We start from the raw sequence: 17,010 nt of genomic DNA, 5'->3' as shown, positions 1-17,010 counted from the left end.
AGATTATACAGATAATCGTGCTCTGATGGGAAGCAGCAGAAAGACGAAGGGAGGAACCAAACTTTGTTTTCCCCAATTGCAGTCTGATGTCTTTCTACGCACTGCTGCTCACTGAGGTTTGTGAACCAAACAATAACAATTTAGTCTGAGAAACTACAACAGCAGAACACTTACACATACACTTGTAGTGAAAAGACAGTGATGTGGGTAAGAAATATAATTGGCTTGTTTTCCCATAGGAAATAAAATCTAAACATCCTTAAAATTAGATCAATTTGCTTGGTCAATGACATGATGCTATTTTTGTAAAAATTCTAAAATACATTAAAATGTAATTCCTGCATACAATAAATTTAATAAATATTTTCTATGATTAGTAGGTTTTTAATTTCTATAATAAAATTCAGTTTGACATTTTTGGGGCCAAAAAATGTCAGGTTGATACAACTGTCTTGATATATAAATATAGCAGTCTTTATTTATTACATAAATATATATTTTTAAAACTGCTTTAGTATTATTAATACTTGAAAAACGTTTGTCTGTCAAATCAAAGTCATGTGACATAACTAACATGCAGAATGTAGAAAAACATAAACATAACACAAATTACATTACAGACATGACCATGTGTCAAGGTAAATTATTCTCTTAAAATATTACATATTTGGACATTTTATGAGGCAGTTTAATCCAGACTGTAAAATGTGTGATGTATGGAAGCATAACTAAATGTAATAATCATATTAATAAATACAAATATTCTGATAATTGTTTAAATGTTTTTTCTTGAAAAATGTATGTGGAAAAAAATATATAGAAAATACTGACAATCAAGTCAAGTCAAGAATATTTGTATAGCGCTTTTCACAATACAGATTGTATCAAAGCAGCTTCACAGTATTAAATTAAAATAATAATAAAACGTCCATGTTTGGTAATGCTAATCAATAGTAATATTGATTGATTCATTAAATTGAATATCCCCAACTGAGCAAGCCAAAGGCAACAGTGGCAAGGAAACGAAAAACTCCATCAGGTGACCTAAAACTCCATCAGGTGACCTAATGGAGAAAAAAAAAAACCTTGGGAGAACCCAGGCTCAGTCGGGGGCCAGTTCTCCTCTGGCGGTTATGAACTAGAGGCCGGATTTAACTGTAAGATTAAAACATTTATATGAATGCCTGGTTAAAGAGATGCGTCTTTAATCTAGTTTTGAACTGGGAGAGCGACTCTGAGCAACGAACAGTATCAGGAAGGCTATTCCAGAGTTTTGGAGCTAAATGTGAGAATGCTCTCCCTCCTTTGGTGGACTTAGATATCCTAGGTATAACCAAAAGCCTCGAATTTAGCGATCTTAAAGAGCGCGATGGATTATAGGGCGATAGAAGATCCGTTAAATAAACTGGAGCTAAGCCGTTTAGGGCTTTATAAGTCAGTAACAATACCTTATAATTAATACGGAACTTTATAGGTAACCAATGTAGTGATGATAAGATAGGTGTTATATGATCATATTTTCTTGATCTGGTAAGAACTCTAGCGGCTGCATTTTGGACTAACTGTAGCTTGTTTATTGAGGATGCAGGACAACCAGCTAATAGAGCATTACAGTAATCTAGTCTCGAGGTCATGAATGTATGAACTAACTTTTCTGCATCAGAAACTGATAGCATATTACGTAGCTTAGCAATGTTTCTAAGGTGGAAAAATGCCGTTTTTGTAACATATGAAATATGATTTTTAAAAGACAGGTCGCAGTCTAGTATGACACCCAGGTCTTTTACTGTAGAGGATAAAGTAGCAGGACATCCTACTATGTTAAAGTTGTATTGTGAGAGGTTTTGTGGGCGGTTTTTTGAACCGATGAGTAGTACCTCCGTCTTGTCTGGATTTAATAGAAGAAAATTACGCGTCATCCAATCTTTTATATCTTTAACACACTCTGTCAATTTTGATAATTTAGCGTTTTCATCCGGCCGTGATGAAATATATAATTGAGTGTCATCAGCATAACAATGGAAACTAATTCCATGTTTCCTTATAATATTTCCAAGTGGCAGCATATATATTGAGAATAATAGAGGGCCTAGCACAGATCCCTGCGGCACTCCATAGTTTACTGAAGTTATGATCGATTTTTTTCCATTTAAATAGACAAAATGGTAGCGGTCAGATAAGTATGATCTAAACCAGCTTAATGCTTGTCCTTGAACGCCAGTATAATTTTGTAGTCGATCTAAGAGTATTGTGTGATCTATAGTATCGAACGCAGCACTAAGATCAAGTAAAACTAGTATTGAGATACAGCCTTGGTCCGAAGCTAAAAGTAAATCATTAATGATTTTAACGAGCGCAGTTTCAGTGCTATGGTGCGGCCTGAATCCAGACTGAAACTTTTCATAGATGTCATTTTCTTGCAAAAAAGAGCACAGTTGAGCGGACACAACTTTTTCTAATATTTTAGACATAAATGGAAGATTTGAAATGGGTCTATAATTTGCTAGATTATGTGGGTCTAATTGTGGTTTCTTAATGAGTGGTTTTATAACTGCCAGTTTAAATGTTTTTGGAACGTGACCTAAAGATAGAGACGAGTTAATAATATTGAGTAGAGGCTCTTCCACTACAGGTAACACTTCTTTCAGTAGTTTAGTTGGTATAGGATCTAATAAGCACGTTGTTGTTTTAGATGAAGTGATAAGTTTATTTAGCTCTTTTTGTTCTATAGTTGTAAAGCGCTGTAATTGTTCTTGCGGGGTGATAATTGAGGCTGATTTATAAGGCGCGATTGAAGATTGAGTGTTTACAATTGTGGTTCTGATGCTTTCTATTTTCTCAGTGAAGAAGTTCATGAAATCATTACTGCTAAACTGTAACGGGATATTTTGGTCAGGTGACGTTTGTTTATTTATTAGTCTAGCCACGGTGGTAAATAAAAATCTTGGATTATTTTGGTTGTTTTCTATTAGTTTGCGGAGATGCTCAGCCCTTGCCGCTTTTAGGGCCTTTTTATAACGTGACATACTGTCTTTCCACGCGATTCTAAAGACCTCTAAATTAGTTTGTTTCCATTTACGCTCTAATTTACGGGTTTCTCTCTTTAGAACATGCGTAGTATTGTTGTACCATGGTGCTTTACTTTTCTCTCTGACCTTTTTTAATCTAATGGGTGCAACAATATCCAATGTTCTAGAGAGAATGGTGCTCATAGTGCTAGTTACTTCCTCTAATTCGTCTGTTTGTTTGGGTTCAGGCAGTAACTGAGACAAATCAGATAAGCAATTTGAGAAATTATCTATGGTGGATGGAAGGATTGTTCTGCCTGGTCGGTAACGCGGCGCAGTATGACATAGTACTGTAGTCCGTAATATACAAGTTACCAGGAAGTGGTCACTGACACCATCACTTTGTGGAATGATATCTATATCGGTTGGATCGGTTGGACAATCACATGCATTCAAGGTGTAAGAAAAACATTACTTTTTATTGATCATTAAACTTTTCTAGGAAACAAATACTTTTCTTTTTTTCCTGGATATGCTTATTGTCATTGACCATAGATGTAAAACGGCATAAAATATTATGACTTGTTTTCAGAGAATATGCCTGTAATTATGCTTATTTTTCTTACCCCATTGTCAAATTTGGCATAAACTAATACATGACTAATTTGACAACTGGGTAAGGAAAATAAGCATAATTAAGGGATAAGCACAACCTCTGAAAACAAGTCTTAAAATCTTACACAATTTTATTTCAAGTTTTAAGGATCTTTAGACTTTCTTTTAATTGGAAAAAAAAAATGTTGTCTTGTAATAAGAAAAGAACTTGCCTGGTGATGCAAGTTGACTAGTACAGTTTATCTAATGAGGTGGATCAACCAGTGCAGTCTCGGAAACCAGCATTCAATGCGGTTCTTTTTTTGGGAATCTTTCCAAGGAATCGTTCAAAATGAGGAGCAAACACTTCTTACCTTTCTCCAGCGTGGTGATGCCCATGGAGGCCTGCCCCAGTCCCGTCTTCCTCTCCCACTTGCCCTCATCAGGATGATATACGTCCACGGAGGCCAGTGGGCTCTGCTGCGCATCCATGCCTCCCATGACCATCAGCTGGTCTCCGACGGCCACGGCGGATGCCCCGGCCCGAGCGGTGGGCAGAGGGGGCAGCTCGCACCAGCGCTGGCTCTCCAGATCCAGCACCTCGGCGGAGTCCAAAGGGAGGCCGTTCTCGCTGCAGCCCCCCAGCACATAGAGGCGCCCGGCCCGGAGCACGGGCGTGCAGTACACCCGCTGCGTGGCCATGGAGGGGAACACCTCCCAGTACAGAGACTTCACCGTGCTCAAAGCCATCTCGGGGATGGGCATGGCTCCAGGACGGCACGCCGGCAACAGAGCATGACACAGGCACGGAGGGGAGGGAAGAGGAAAGTGAAAATCAAGGCAAATGCATCAACAAAACGCCAGGCTAGAGAGCAGGAGAGACTGCAACTGTCAGTCTGCCAGAGACCTCAGTTCTAGCTCTCGCTTGCTCGGGAGCCGGCAGGTGGGGGGAAGAGTGTTTCCTTCAGCGCTGTCTGTGAAGAACTAGCCCTCACTCCATCTTGATGATTTATTCATTTTTGATGCTGCTCTTAAAAGGTGCATCAGGCCCTTTTAAGTCTTTCCCGTTATCTTCCACGAGCCACGCAGTTGTAAAAGATATAGAAAGAATGTGTAACTCCGACAAGAAATAAACTAATTATCCACGTGGAACGTCAAGCGGGATCCCTTTCTGTAGTCCTGCCAAACGTGTCGGTGCGACCCTCATGTCTGACGCTGTGAGGAAGAAGAAAAGAGAGACAGTAACAGAGCAAGCGCAAGATAAAAGACAATGTAATCAAATGAGTTCAATTTCATTGGTGAATGACATGCATAATTTGTTGTCACCTTTTATCTATTCATTTATTCTGAAATACATCAAAAATCCACTTTATGCATACAATGACTTGAACAAATCTTTTCAATGATCAGTATGTTTTCATTTCTATATTAAAATTTATTTCGATATTTTTGGGGTCAAATTTGTGGAGTCAAATAAAGTGAGGGTGATACAATTGTCTGGATATTATTACGAAAAAAAAAGATTAATTAAAAGAATGAATATTAAAAGAAGGTTAAAAGACTAACCTTATTTTGTTTTTTACTTGGAAAAAAATATTTTTAAATAAACTGCTTAAGCATTCATATTTAAAAACCTTTGTCTGTCAAATAAAAGTCATGTTTTGTAACTAAAACAAAACAGGACAGGACATGCCATCAGAGCGAGGACAATATAATCCTACTGATCAAGGACAAAAATCCCAGATTGCCGAAGGCTTACGTGTGGATGGAAGCAAGCTGCCGGGCGATATTGTGGGCCGATCTGATCTGCTCTTACACTTATTTAAATAAACCGTATAATTCAATGGCCAGAGCGCTGACATTTACCATTCACTATTTACTGCCAGGGGCTCAATGGTAGACGTGTGTGTGTGTGTGTGTGTGTGTGTGTGTGTGTGTGTGTGTGTGTGTGTGTGTGTGTGTGTGTGTGTGTGTGTGTGTGTGTGTGTGAAGGTGTTGGGCCACAAAGCAGCAGTCTGGCCCTCTCCAAAGGTCACTGCGTCTGCGGGGACCAATGACCCTGGATAGTCACTGAACCAGGCTGATTTGGACTTGAGCATCATTAAATAAAGGTTTCATTATGGCGGGATGTATGAATAAATATGACCTTAATGCTGGAGAGAAAGAGAAGCACTGGAAAGGTTACAGACATTATATGCAAAAACTTACTAGGTGCATGTGTGGGAGACACCAGGATCTCTTGGGCATCTTTTGGAATAGCATAAGTAAAGATGTCAAAAAAAAGAGGAAAGCAGATCTTTAAATGGCAGCGAATCGGTTGTGTAATTAAGATGCTGTGGATGTTGAGCCCAAGCCACATGCTACAACACACAGTGTGTTAAAGACTCCAGACAGGCTAAGAATTATGCAGAAAAAACATCAGTTTCATCTGGAGCAAAAGTCCTGCCGCTAGGCACTCCGACTGAGTACAATCAGTCCGGATCGTTTGACACCATCAGGCTCTTCTTTGGGTTTAGAAGGAGCAGTTTTGTAAGTAAAATGAATCCTTCTCTTGGCTTTTCGTTAGACTTTCCTCCATGTAGAGAAAAATCCCAATTGTTTAAGGTCTATCTCCCTTACTGTAGAGTTTATTTCACATAGAAGGAAGAGTCTCGTAGGAATTGTGGGAGATGATGATGTCACTGGGACATACTGTCCAGTGGATCCACGGGATAAACATCAGCTCCAGTCTGCATTGCCTAGAAAACACAAAGGAAGTATAACAAACTAAGTACTGGAAGAATGATGGAGGGAGCAAAAAGAAGAGAGAGAGAAAAGGGCAGAGAGCCAAGAAGAAGAGAAACAGATGTTTATGTTGTGTTCTAGGAAGGACTCCGAACTATAATTAGGCCAAGACATCACGTGTTGCATTAAGATATTGTACACGAGTTGCATATTGAAGCTATGAATGCAGATGGCAACAAAACCAGAAGCATGTAAGGCAGTGTTTTTAGCACTATAAAAAGAACTTTGCACAATAAAAAAAACACAAACTATGCCAAGCCTAAGCATCTTTTTCCTCCCTATTGAGTGAATTCACTGCCATTATGTTTTAAAAAACCTTTTTGGACCTGGCGGTAATGGTGTCCTAACCTACGAAATTGATTTTCTATGAAGTGTCTGTTCACAGGGAGAAATTTCTACACTCTCTCCACACTAACTTAAGGCTGTATTCAGACCCAGACCAGAGTATTTTAAGGATGCTGTATTCTACCGAAGAAGGTAAAAGCTATTTTTTTTTCCTGTAACAATGTCAAGTGGCAACTATGAGAGTCCCTGAGACAGGTACAGACTTAATATCTGCACATTTCTCAATTTCAGACAGTTAGAGGCTCTTAAATCCTCAGAGCACACAGCAAAACTGAATGCACAGACAGCTGTTAAAGTTTATAAAAGCCAGAAAAAGCCAGAAAACTTTTGAAGCTTCAAAATTTAACTTAAGTAACTACATTTAATGAAATTAGTTAGCAGAATTCAAAACCAACAGTTATGCTGCAAAAATATGTCACGTATAAAGTCCAAAACACATCAAACAAAGTATAATGTGACAAAATAATTAAATAAAGGTGTATTTTATATGGCTTTCTATTTCTTAAAGCCAACTGTCAACATAATTTGTCAATGAAGTAAAGAATAAACTTAATCAAGTCCTGATATCATATGCAAATTATGCTTTATGTAAAATTAGTCTCTTTTTTTTTAGTTTACATATTTTTAATGGATAACAAGAGAAAATAAAAAGCTAATTAAGAAATTAAGAAAAAGGTGTTTGCAACGGGACTATTTGCATTTATTTGACAGAAGTCCAAAATGAGTCCACATGATTAAAGCCTGCAAAGACAAGAGTTTCAGTAAGGAAAAAAGACACAGACAGATGACAGTGATTTATGCGGGTAGAGAACACAACCTGTAGGGAATCCTATGGAAATATTTTAATTCATTAAGATGCTTTATTAATATGATTAATTATAATTGCTAAACAGGAAGGGAGTCAAACTGTAAGATGGAAACCCTGAACAACTCAATACTGAGTGGAAAAGATGGATTGGCCTTGGGCACAGCTTACAGTTCTCCAGAACATACTGTTGGATGAATCAAGTATTCTGTACAAACAGTTCTTGGTTTCAGCAAAGGCTCCATGACAGTTTGCTAAGACTTCTGGCTCCATCTGCACTGGAAAAGGCGCAGAGGAATTATTCCCTCTTAAAGATGGGTTCAAGTCCGTGCCTGAGCTCCAGATAACATTTAGAAGGCTGATCAGACTTAATCCCTCAACTTCACAATTGATCCAGGCTCAAAGAGCACGCACACTTTTTTTTATCTGTTCCCATCATCCCTCCAGTCTGAATTTTTCATGCCCGCTATTGCTAATGTTCTGTCCAACCAAATGTACATGCAAAGAGCGCTGTTTCCTTGTTTCCATTCTCCACCATCCTATCCTGCCTCACGTCAGCCTCTCTCTTTTCGCTCCCATTGATAGTCACCGATCACAAGAGCCCCCGCATTTCTCAGGCGTTTAGCCTTTGGCACAAAAACATGATTACTTCTGCATAAGAGTTTCCAGCGAAAGGGAGTTGAGCCGGTTGGGGCCTTGAGAACATGCAAGGTGTGTTCAAAACAGCTTCAAGGTAACACAAAAACACTGAGACAAGCTTAAAGGCATGGAAACATTCTGAATAAATCAGATTTCTTCTATAATGTAAGGCAGCATCTCAATCCAAGACATATTTGATGTAAAAGCATACTAAGTTAAGCCACATTTTATACAAAATATTTTTAAATGGTACCTTCCTCAGGTGCAATACATAAACAAGCATTGAAATGATTCCCTTTTTGCTTTTCGGCTGTGAAAGAGTACCAAAAAATGAAGTAAACAGAAACAGTCAGCAGGGGGGAACTAGTTAAACAGAGCATAAGGTAAAATAAACAAAGAAATTTAGATGTAGCGGCCTGGGGATGCAAACACAGCCAGGAGTGTGAACGCAGAGGATGGGTTTATATCATAGTGTGTGTGTGTGTGTGTGTGTGTGTGTGTGTGCGCGTGTGTGAACACCGCAGCAAATGTTCCAGGATTCCCTTGGTGAATCAAATAATCAAACGATTTACTGCCTCACCGCTCAACGTCTCTACTACCACCAAAGGCAGGAAACAACATCATGTATACACACACGTTTGTTTTTCCATCGTGGTGATTTTGGACTACCTTCTATAACGCTTATACTGAACTAATGATATTTTCTGTCCCCTAACACCTAAACACAAACTTTCCAGCATTTTTACACTCTCTTTAAGTTGTTTTTTTCTCATGGGAACCATTGGCTGGTGAGGTTGAACTTTTTTAAACGCACATATGTGTGTACTAGGGCTGTCACAATACACTATTAATACACTATTATCACGGCCAAAAAAATTCACAAAATATTGCAAAATATTGTTATGACAAAGTATATCGAAATCACTATCGAAATCTTGACAAAATAAATAATGCTATCAGTCAAATGAATCTTTACTTAGTTTATTTATTTATTTTTGAAGAAAAAGAATCACACCATTAAAAGCCTAAATTCAATCGGTTCATCATTTTGGGCTACACCATTCAATTCATATGAATTAGTTTTTACAATCTGTTCATGAACTTTTTGAAGCGTAGAAGAGTCAGTTGCTGCCAATAGTGGGACAAAAAGCTCTCAGGTTTTATCAAAAAGACCTTCATTTGATTTGTGTTCCAAAGATGAACGAAAGTCTTATGGGTTTGGATGGAACGACATGAGAGTGAGTAATTAAAGACAGAATTTTTGGGTGAACTATCCCTTTAAGTACAGTAACTAAACACATTAACTCAAATACTTTACACCACTGTGCGCCCAATTATTGAAAAATAACTAATTTAGACAAAACCTGACCACTTTAACCACATGCTCATCTGGTCCCCAAACACGTCTAGTAATGTGAGAGAAAACGTTTCACTAAAATGACAAACTCACACCGAAAGGCACAATTCTGACACAACTTCTCCTTACAGCCAGTAAACCTATTCTTATCTCTTAACTCCATTATGCACATCACTACAATAGTAAGCAATGATTATACAGGAAATGTATGCAACAGGAACACACTGTCTCACAAGACCGAAAAGGTTATCCTAATGCTTAGCCTGGGGGTCCCTGCACACATTTATCTTACTGTCCTACCAAAGAGAGAGAAATAGATCTCTCTTCTACTTATCCGATCTCTAACCCCACAATCTCTTTCTTAAGAGATAAGAGAAACTAGGCCAGCCAGCCAGAGAAAAGAGAGAATAACCCATCATAAAGTAAATCACAGACTGTATAAAGTTAGAAAGATGCTTTGGTTGGTTAGAGAGTTAGGTTTGTATATTGTATTTTATTTTATGTTAGGGTTTAGGAAAAATGTTTTAAAATAAAAAAAAGTTTTGTTTGTTATTTTGGCCTGGTCAGCTCCTGAATCCAGAGTCTCAATAGCCCCATTCACACAGCACTTTGAACCCGGCAAATTGCCGGAACGCCTTCTGTGTGAACGCAAACACGACCCGGGTTTAATGCCGGGATCGATGCCGGGTTGGGGACCTAGTAACATTGCCGTGTTCAGACCCGGAACGCGCGCTGTGTGAACAAAAGCCAGGACAAATGCCGTAAGGGGTGTGTCGTAGTGATGATGCACGAGCCTTCGCAATGACGTAGTTATCGTGCGACTCTGTTACTCTGTTAGAAGAAAGTTTGTGTTCGTCATCGATACAAGAAAGAACGAAAAGATGTCTGCAAACTGGACTGAAGCAGAGACCCGAGAGCTCCTTGCAATCCGCGCCGAAGCTGAGATCGTTCGCCACCTTATACGTCACATCATAACGTCACGCGTCTATCCGGGACATACCCGGGTTGTGTGTGAACGCGCTCTCTGATTCCGGCAAATCACAGGCAGTGTGAATGAACCATTTTCAAACGAACCCGGGTCAAATCCCGGGTCACTTTATCCGTGTATTTTCCGGAATCTCTGTGTGAAAGGGGGTAATTTAAGACTCTGGATAATTTCATGTTGCACCCTTTTCCCTAGAAGTGGTGTAACAGTCCATTTAATGAATGTCAATGGGGTCCAAAACAGCACTGTACTTCATTGACTTCCATTACATGGACAAAAAGAGTTATATTGAAAATATATTCTTTTGTATTGGCAAATCAAACAAGTTTGGAACAAAATGAGGGTGAGTAAATGATGACAGATTTTTCTTTTCTGTGTCGTGCACAGAAGACAAGAATTTATGTTAAATAAAGGGGTCATGACATGAGAAACCAAATTTGCCTTGATCTTTTGGTATATAAGAGGTCTTTGTACCATTAAAACGTCCTGCAAGTTTCATAGCTTAAGACGTCCTCCCCATTATAAACGAATCATTTATTTAATCAAGCTCTAAATACAGCTCGTTCTGAATCCATGGTAAGAAGTGACGTCACGGTACGAAGTGACGTACCAGCGTTTGCATATGACCGCCTCCAGGGCAAGGCAACTACGCTTAAAGCGCAAGACAACTACGCTCATTTCGCATCATCGTCGCGCCCGCGCGCTGCGCGCCTCACAAGTGTTCAGTCGACGGACAGCGAGTGGGTCTGTGTACAGGGAAATTACGATGCCGCAGATGTGCTGTTCCTGGCTGTGGACAAACAACATCTTTGAATACGCTGCGAAAGATCCAGTCGTCAGGGAAAAATGGATGCACTTTATTTTTTGCGGACGTCTCAGTCACGGCAGTGTTAGTTTAAGCGTTTGTTCTATACATTTGAAGGATGACTGTTTTGAGAACAAATCCCAAAATGATGCTGCCTTTGCCAGAAAACTGTTGCTCAAAGATAAGTCCGTGCCGACTATTCTGGGCTCAACAACGACGACGCAAACTGTAAGTAAAGTATTTAAAACTTTAAACTACTTTTTAAATACGCCGAATCCGCAAATGTTCTGGCTGGGGGCGTTAATAATTGATGCATAGGCACTGACGCTAGCCAATCATAACAGTGGGCGTTAACACTGAACTCTTAAAGGGGAAACACACCCAAAACAGACTGTTTGAATCAGAGGATGAGAAACAGGGTGGGAAAAGGTCATAAATCACTACATTTTAAACGTTTTTTGTAAAAAAAAACTATAGTAATACTATAATTGCACCTAAGGGAACATAATAATAAAATAAAAAAAAACATGTCATGACCCCTTTAAATAATACAATAAGAAACATTCATAGCACCATTTTGTGATACTTTTGCGTCTTTTTTTAAAGCTTGATGCTGGTCGGTATTCACTGACATTATATGGACAAGCGTGTTCTTCAGGACATTTTTTTAAATGTCCTTTTGTGATCCGAAAAAGAAAGATGGCCATACGGCATTAGAACAACACCAGGGTGAGTAAATTTTGAGAGAGAGATTTGGGTGAGATTTAATTTTCATTTTTGTGTGAACTATTCCTTTAGGAGTTTGAATATGGATATTAATATAAGGCAGATAGGGTTTGGATCTGGATTAAAACACACACGCACACACACACACGCACACACACACACACACAGATTAAACAAGTAAATTGCATAAATGAAAAATGTTAAATGTCTGTGCAGTGATCTCTCTTAAACTTCAAGAGATTTGTAGAAAAGCACTTTGCAGTCTGTCAATGCCCAGGATTGCGTGCAAATGACCCATTTAACTTCCTTGCCTCTGCTTTCTTTTCTGTCTTTTTCCACAGAGAGCTCAAGGTGACATGTCTTTTTAAACACTGACCTTTTGAAATATTCTGGAGTGCTGGGACTGAAGCTGGACATTGAGCAAGAGTCTTTAATTAAAAGAATTCTCAGATTCTGTAACACCTTCAAAGCTTCCAACCTTATAAATACCAGGAATAAGAAAGTAGAATTAAAATAGATTATATATTTTTTAAATCCAATGAAAATACACTACTGTAAAAAATTTGGAGCCAGTAAGATATTTTTAAGCAAGAATTTTAAGGATTTTAACGACATTAAAGACATTTATGTAACTAAAGATTTCTAATTCTAATAAATGCTGTCAATTAGAGCTTTCTATTCATCAAATAATTCCTGGAAAAAAAAGTTATCAGTGTCCATAAGAATACAAAAAAGCAAACCTGTTTGCAAAATTGATAATAATCAGAATTGAGCTGCAAATCAGCATATTAGAATGATTTCTGAAGGATCATGTGACACTGAAGACTGGAGTAACGATGCAAATTCAGCCATCACAGGAATAAATATGTCATACTTAAAATTGCAGACAGTCACGGACCGGCATTGACCGTTCCAATATGGCGGACGGCTCATGTATAGTTGCCCATTGGAAAGGTCGCTAAATGAGGAATCTATGTCTATAGTACAACTGATGTACTCTCAACAACTAAAAAATAACCATAATGCACTGTGAGAGTCCCGCACTAAATTAAAGGGATACTTCACCTCTGTAAAGATGAATGTGCATTTAAAATGGGTCATTTATGTAGTAGAAATGTGAAATTATTTTTGAATTTGGAGCCTTCTAGACTGAGAAAAGCCAGAAAATGTGGATGAAAGACAACAACCCAGAATGCACTTGCTTCGCTGCCCTACGAGGCCACTCCCAAGCCATGGGAGCAGAGTTAAGAGCGCAGTTAAACAACAAGGCTAGGCTAGTGAGTCTCCCAACACAAGTCTGCCCGGGATTTCGAGATAGTCAAAAATGTCCGGGATTCGCTTTTGCGTTCTACAGTCGCCATTCATTATGTTTACTGTGGCGAGCAGGACGAGACTGAGGGCCGCGGGAGAACGGTGCGAGGCCAGTGGTGTGATTATTGATGAGCGGCACCTGTGAGACGCACCGGTCTCGTATCTCTCACGGAGGAGCGGGAATTTTCTTAGCAATGCTAAAATGCACATTAACCCATCACTTGTTGAGCGTTCATGTAAACACTACATTCAGATTCACCAATCGGAATGAATTCAGTTAGATTGAAACAAAAGGTGTGCATGTAAACAATGAATAGCGACTGCATTCCCGGACATTTTGGACGATCTCGACGGCCGGACATGTCTGGGAAAAAGAGGATGGTAACCCCTACTACTCAGCTTTCTCCACAGAATAAGAACCTGTTAGCTTAGCTTCCAAATAAAAGATGGCTGACACTATTTGTACATTCTGTGAGTGAGATCCCACCCTCTATGGGCGGGTTGAAAACATCCGGGTCTAGCGCCTTCTACTGGCTGTAGTTTTTAGCCTCTGGCCAAAAAAGCCACCGATGATGCAAAATGACGATTTTTGCGTCATCAGAGGATTTTTCACAGACAAAAAAATACATAATTCTCTTGTCTCAGGGGGATATGAGGGAGAGAAGCACGGTAATTTGAAAATACTACAGGTTTTCTACTGATACAAAGCTTAATGCTAAATCCTGAAGTAGGCCTATCCCTTTAATTCCCGTGTTTTGCCAGAACATGGCGCCTGCAGCTGAATCATCCCTTTCCACCACTGGCTACAATGTAATATCATACAGGTATAAATTCCTTTTAAATTTATTATTAAATATTTAAATTAAGATTTATACATGCAAGTTTCCATTCCAGAGTTCAAGATAAATCTTTGTATTACTTTTGCAGCTGCCAGTTTGCTAAGTTTCAAATGATGATTAAACAGCAACCCTAAAGTGCAAAAGCAGCAGCCCTTCCGGCACACTCAGTTTTCGAATTCACTCACTTGTTTTCATTCACTCCTTCAAGTGGCCTATATTAGTGGAGTAACGTAGTGAATGAGGGTATAGGGGGCGATTTTTGAGCACAGCTTATGTCTCCCTCATCCATAGAGCTGCTGGGGGTGCTCCAGGACAGGTTTGAAAACCACTGGACTAATGAAGTCATATGCTTTGTGAATTCAGTGAGTTCTTCCTGTCATTCCATTTCAGCATCTTGTGGAGTGTAGCTAATTCAATTCAAAATCACTTCAGGAATTGTAAAGGAGCCAATTTTTCAAGGTCCATGCATTAGGTCTCTAGCTAGAGTTAGTATCGCTGTTCTTCGTGTACTTCAAATACTGATTCCACAGTGGTGTTAGATGGTGGAAAACAGAAACACAGCTCCTCAGACAGAACTACCAGTGGAATCTAATAGGATCTCTTAACTTGTCAAATCTTGTCGTTTAAATTTTTTTTATTATATGCCAACTCCTGACTGACTACATTTATTCATTTAGCAGATGCTTTTATGCAAAGAGACTTACAAATGAGAAACATCACAAATAATTTATCACGAGAGCCAACAATATTTGCTCCTGTACACAATGCCAGATTTAAGTATAAACTAGATTAGTTGCTTCTTCAACAAATGCCAATGTTTGAGTGAACGATTTAGAAGCTAAAAAAAAACTAGAGACAGAAACAGAGGGGATCGTGTACAATTTAGCTCTTAAAAATGGCCAAAGTTAGGAGAAACATTTTTCATGAGAAAGGCAAGCAAGGAGAAAAGGATTACCACTGTAGGCTACTAATCTGCAGTCCAGTGAAATGATCAGGACCACTTGACTTGAGACACACATAAAGCCTGCTTCCTGTACAACCGCTCATCTCCTCATTCCTCATCTTCCTCTCTTGCTCGCTCTAACACACACACACACACACACACACATCCTTATTCCATAATCTTCATGTTAATCTAAGGGACTTGCATTACTCTTTATAAACAGAGACCTGTCGCATAGGTTCAGTGCCTAAATAAAAAAAGGTAACACTTTACAGTGAGATTCCATTTAAACATTAGTTATTTAACAAATCTCAGCTTACATGAACTAATAATGAACGTAACAGTTGTATTTTTTACTAGCATTAACAAACATTAATAAACAGCCTAATGTATTGTATTGTATAAATAAAACAATAATTGAACAGCGAAGGTAAAATAAAAGGTTTACTTCCAATTCAAATTGCCATCAACAGCAATGCTGGGAAGATATTTAAATTGCATGCTGACTATTCTAAACATGCAACGTTACCCATAAAGAGGGAAAAAATAACATTAAACTTTAACACTTATAGTAAAGTTAGCTACAACATAAAGCGCAAACATTCAGAAAAAAACACTAGACATTTCTTATTAGCTAAACTTGTACAAAGACCAACCTTTAAAAATAAAATATTTATTCACTATGACAAACTATCAAATTGTCTCTGAAAATTAAATACCATACTTCGATAGGTGTATGGTACAGTAAAAATAAGAAACAGTAACAAAAATATATGGTAGGCTACTTCTGTGACGTGGTATTAACTATTATAGCTAGGCCTAGTGTTTTTTATACTCTTTTAGTCTGAAAATATTTTACCTGCAGTCGTAGTTTCACGTGACGCACACGTGCAGATAACGAAGTGATTGAAGGCCGCGTCTTCATGGCTGGCAAGGACGCTTTAGCTGATTGTTTCAGTTATTTGTGGGTGTAAATATCCATTCGTCTGGCGTTCTTTATGTTTTCTGGATTCTAAAGTGCCGCGTGATTTATAAATTGAACCCCGTTCCAAACGAATGCGCGAGCTGTAACTTCGAAATTCACACTTAACCATTCGCTAAATTCACTGAAAAGAACTGAAACAAAAGAGTGATTCACACACAAATAGGACATTGCTAGTATTGATTCTGAACAAAGGACAGAAAATACTTGATAGACGACATGTTTGCTGAAATATTGTGAGCTCTCTCAGTTCGGGCAAGTGATAAGGTGATTTATTTGGTGATAAAGTGTTTTTCAACGGCTCCGTAATTTCGAGATGACAACTTGTGACGTTCGGTCAGGTGGTGCAAGTAGGAGCACTTTGAAAATTCCCAAATTAACAAGTTGTAAATACGAGCTCTACAAGGAGCTCTTCAAATTTCGTAATTGAGCTAAAAAAGACATTGCGTGAATGCTCCTGCTAATTACGCATTTCCAGTTATCAATAATGCAAATCTAGTAAAGTTTTTCATATTTTTATTTGAACAAAATGTTTGTATACATTTTATAATATTTACATTTATGCATTTGGCAGACGCTTTTATGCAAAGTGACTTACATTGCATTTCAAGGTACACATTTTACATTCTTAACCGTTCTTGCTTTCCCTGGGAATCGAACCCATGACTTTGGCGTTGCAAGCGCTCTACTGTTTGAGCTTTATAATATAATATCTTACATAATATACACATTATTTTACTTTTCTTTTACAATGTAAATTACACGCATATACCAAAAACACTCATTTTGAAGCAGTTACTGTATGTTTATTTTTGTATGTATGTTTCTAAGTAACTCGATAAGACAGTTTGGGGTGTAATTGTGTGTAATTTTAACAAAACGTCAAA

General features: G+C 38.4%; 1 protein-coding gene across 2 annotated transcripts in view; it reads right to left on the bottom strand.

The window, feature by feature from the left end:
- klhdc8b (kelch domain containing 8B) overlaps window positions 1-17,010 on the bottom strand; it is a 114,135-nt gene that overhangs the window by 92,151 nt on the left and 4,974 nt on the right. Inside the window, exons 1-3 of one of the 2 annotated variants that reach the window (XM_079587637.1) lie at window positions 16,001-16,412; window positions 5,811-6,340; window positions 3,977-4,817 (exon numbers count right to left, since the gene is read on the bottom strand). In XM_079587637.1, coding sequence (XP_079443763.1) covers window positions 3,977-4,367 — 391 coding nt within the window. In that variant the 5' untranslated portion in view covers window positions 4,368-4,817; window positions 5,811-6,340; window positions 16,001-16,412. Of the gene's footprint in view, window positions 1-3,976; window positions 4,818-5,810; window positions 6,341-16,000; window positions 16,413-17,010 lie in introns of those variants that run through there. The other variant, XM_079587638.1, reaches the window with a different exon arrangement.

Source organism: Phoxinus phoxinus (assembly GCF_949152265.1).
Source record: "Phoxinus phoxinus genome assembly, chromosome: 18".
NCBI classification, from domain to species: domain Eukaryota; kingdom Metazoa; phylum Chordata; class Actinopteri; order Cypriniformes; family Leuciscidae; genus Phoxinus; species Phoxinus phoxinus.
The sequence above is the reverse complement of the archived record's forward strand: the minus strand, read 5'-3'. Positions and strand labels throughout refer to the sequence as shown.